Here is a 2,359-nt window from a genome sequence, read left to right as displayed (position 1 = left end):
GGAGCGCCGCCGCGCTTCCCAAGCGGCGCACTATCCAGTGCACCACCGGGCCGGCCCAAGAGAAGCTTTCTGTTTTATTTTGTGTTTTGAAGTGGGACTTATGCTTGTTTATATGCTGGACTGAAAGAGTCAGAGAAGAGGGAGAAGTGGGGCTTGGTTGGGGAGAGTGAGGGAAAGTTGTAATAGCTGCTTAGCGGATCAGAAGAGGGAATTTGAGGACTGGCTGGTTAGCTCAGTTGGTTAGAGTATGGTATTGTAACAGCAATATCAAGGCCTGTACTGACCAGCCAAAAAAAAAAGAAAAGAGAGGACGGAAGTTGAACAGCAATCTCTTCTAGGTTTGTGAAGCAGTAGTGTTTTGATTGGATACTGTGGGTCTGTTGTGGAAGGACTGATTTGCTTCCATGTTTGGAGAGGGACACAGCGCTCTAGGAGATGGAAACAGTATGTGCTAAGGGATGAAGGTAGTGGTGTCTAAGAACTAATTATATCAGGGAACAGAAAGCAGTTTGTGATATGGAGGAAGGAGATGATCCTGAAAGACTTGGTGGGTACTGACTAACATATAGAAGGAGTGTTTACTGTAGTAGGAAAGGCCTGATGTGCAGAGTTGGCTTGAGGAAAGTTGTTGACTTGGAGGGCTCTGTGACATCTTCCCCTCTCTGAACCTGGGTTCTCATCTGTAAAATGTGAGGGATGGCTCTCTCAGGTCTTTTTTGTTTTGGAGTTCAAGAATTTTTCTGCTTGGTTTTCAGCTGGACCAAGCTGACTGAAAGATTCTTCAAGAATACGCCTTGGCCTGAGGCTGAAGCCATTGCCCCGCAGGTTGGCAACGGTAGGTGTGAGCTGTTTGTGTCCTGTGCACTAGATGGAATCCTATGGCTGGGGGTCATTAGACAGAAAGCTCAGGAGGGCTTGATACATAGTAGGTCCTTAGTAAATAACATGATGATTAAAGGCTGGATAAGAGGGGACAAAAAGCTCATTTTTTGCCACTCGGGTGGCAAAAGCTGAAATTGAGATCTTTGTTCTGACTTGTTTTCATTTCTCTCTGTAATTTTGGGGGGTCATTGCAGTCACTGGAATGGGCTCTTAAGCCGCTCACCTTTCACTTTCTTAGATGGTGTCTTTTATATATGGGTGAGGTAGGTGGATCCAACTTCGTTATTTTACAAGTGTCTATCCAGCTCTCCCAGCACCAGTTTTTGAGGAGACCATTCCCGCCACCTCCCCACCTCCCCAAATTGTTTTGGCTTCCTTGTTGAAATCAGTTGATCTTATAATTTATTTTTGGACTCTCCATTCTGTTCCATTGATCTATATGTCTGTCCTTATGCTTATACCACACTATCTTGATTACTGTAGCTTTGTGGATTACTGAAGCACCCCTCTGCCATCTCTTTCAGATGCCGTCTTCCTGATTTTGTACAAAGAATTATACTACAGGCACATATATGCCAAAGTCAGTGTGAGTATTTAAGTGTCAATAGCAGTTTTTTATTTTTTATTTTTTTGGCAGCTGGCTGGTATGGGATCTGAACTCTTGACCTTGGTGTTACAATACCACACTCTCACCAAGTGAGCTAAGTGGCCAGCTCTAACCAGTTTTTTAAACTCTGCTATTTTCATCCTGGGAACATAGTCACTATTATACTGGTTCAGTGTCCAAGAGTTGTCAGCATGTTTCCTGAGTGTTCTTTGAAGAAATGGCAGAAGGAATGATTTAACTAAGAAAGCTGGGTATCTGTTCCATATAGAATAACACTACATAGCCTGTCTGTCCTTTTTACTTTCTCCACCCCCACCCTTTTTGACTGGGCACTCATCACCATGCACTGGCTGCCATCCTAGTAGATGTTCCCAAGCATCTTCTATAACTGAGATGTAAAGAGGTTACTTGTTTTCAAATTTACGTGACTAATAGGTGGCAACATTCATTGAACCTATGCCCATCTTGTTATAACACCAATGTTCTACACACTGTCCCAACTTTGGGCACTTGCTAAATTCTGTTCTTCCTGATTTCTAAATTTTAGGGTGCTCTAAATCTCTTATAATGCCATCTGTACTGTTTATATACACCAGTGACTTAAAAAACTCTATCTTTAGCCCAAGTCTCTCTACTGAAGTCCAGACTTTCTCTAACCAGTTTTTTAAACTCTGCTATTTTCATCCTGGGAACATAGTCACTATTATACTGGCTCAGTGTCCAAGAGTTGTCAGCATGTTTCCTGAGTGTTCTTTGAAGAAATGGCAGAAGGAATGATTTAACTTAGAAAGCTGGGTATCTGTTCCATGTAGAATAACACTACATAGCCTGTCTGTCCTTTTTACTTTCTCCACCCCCACCCTTTTTGAC

The 2,359-nt window shown here is 42.8% G+C and overlaps 1 protein-coding gene across 1 annotated transcript in view; it reads left to right on the top strand.

Annotated features, from left to right (window-relative positions):
* EIF3L (eukaryotic translation initiation factor 3, subunit L) overlaps nucleotides 1-2,359 on the top strand; it is a gene marked incomplete at its 3' end in the record, with an annotated part of 21,668 nt that overhangs the window by 5,053 nt on the left and 14,256 nt on the right. Inside the window, exons 4-5 of the mRNA XM_008569773.1 lie at nucleotides 756-835; nucleotides 1,407-1,468. Of these exons, the coding sequence (XP_008567995.1) occupies nucleotides 756-835; nucleotides 1,407-1,468 (142 nt within the window). The remainder of the gene's footprint in view (nucleotides 1-755; nucleotides 836-1,406; nucleotides 1,469-2,359) is intronic.

The sequence above is a fragment of the Galeopterus variegatus genome, unplaced genomic scaffold (assembly GCF_000696425.1).
Source record: "Galeopterus variegatus unplaced genomic scaffold, G_variegatus-3.0.2 Scaffold527, whole genome shotgun sequence".
In the NCBI taxonomy this organism is placed as follows: domain Eukaryota; kingdom Metazoa; phylum Chordata; class Mammalia; order Dermoptera; family Cynocephalidae; genus Galeopterus; species Galeopterus variegatus.
The sequence above is the reverse complement of the archived record's forward strand: the minus strand, read 5'-3'. Positions and strand labels throughout refer to the sequence as shown.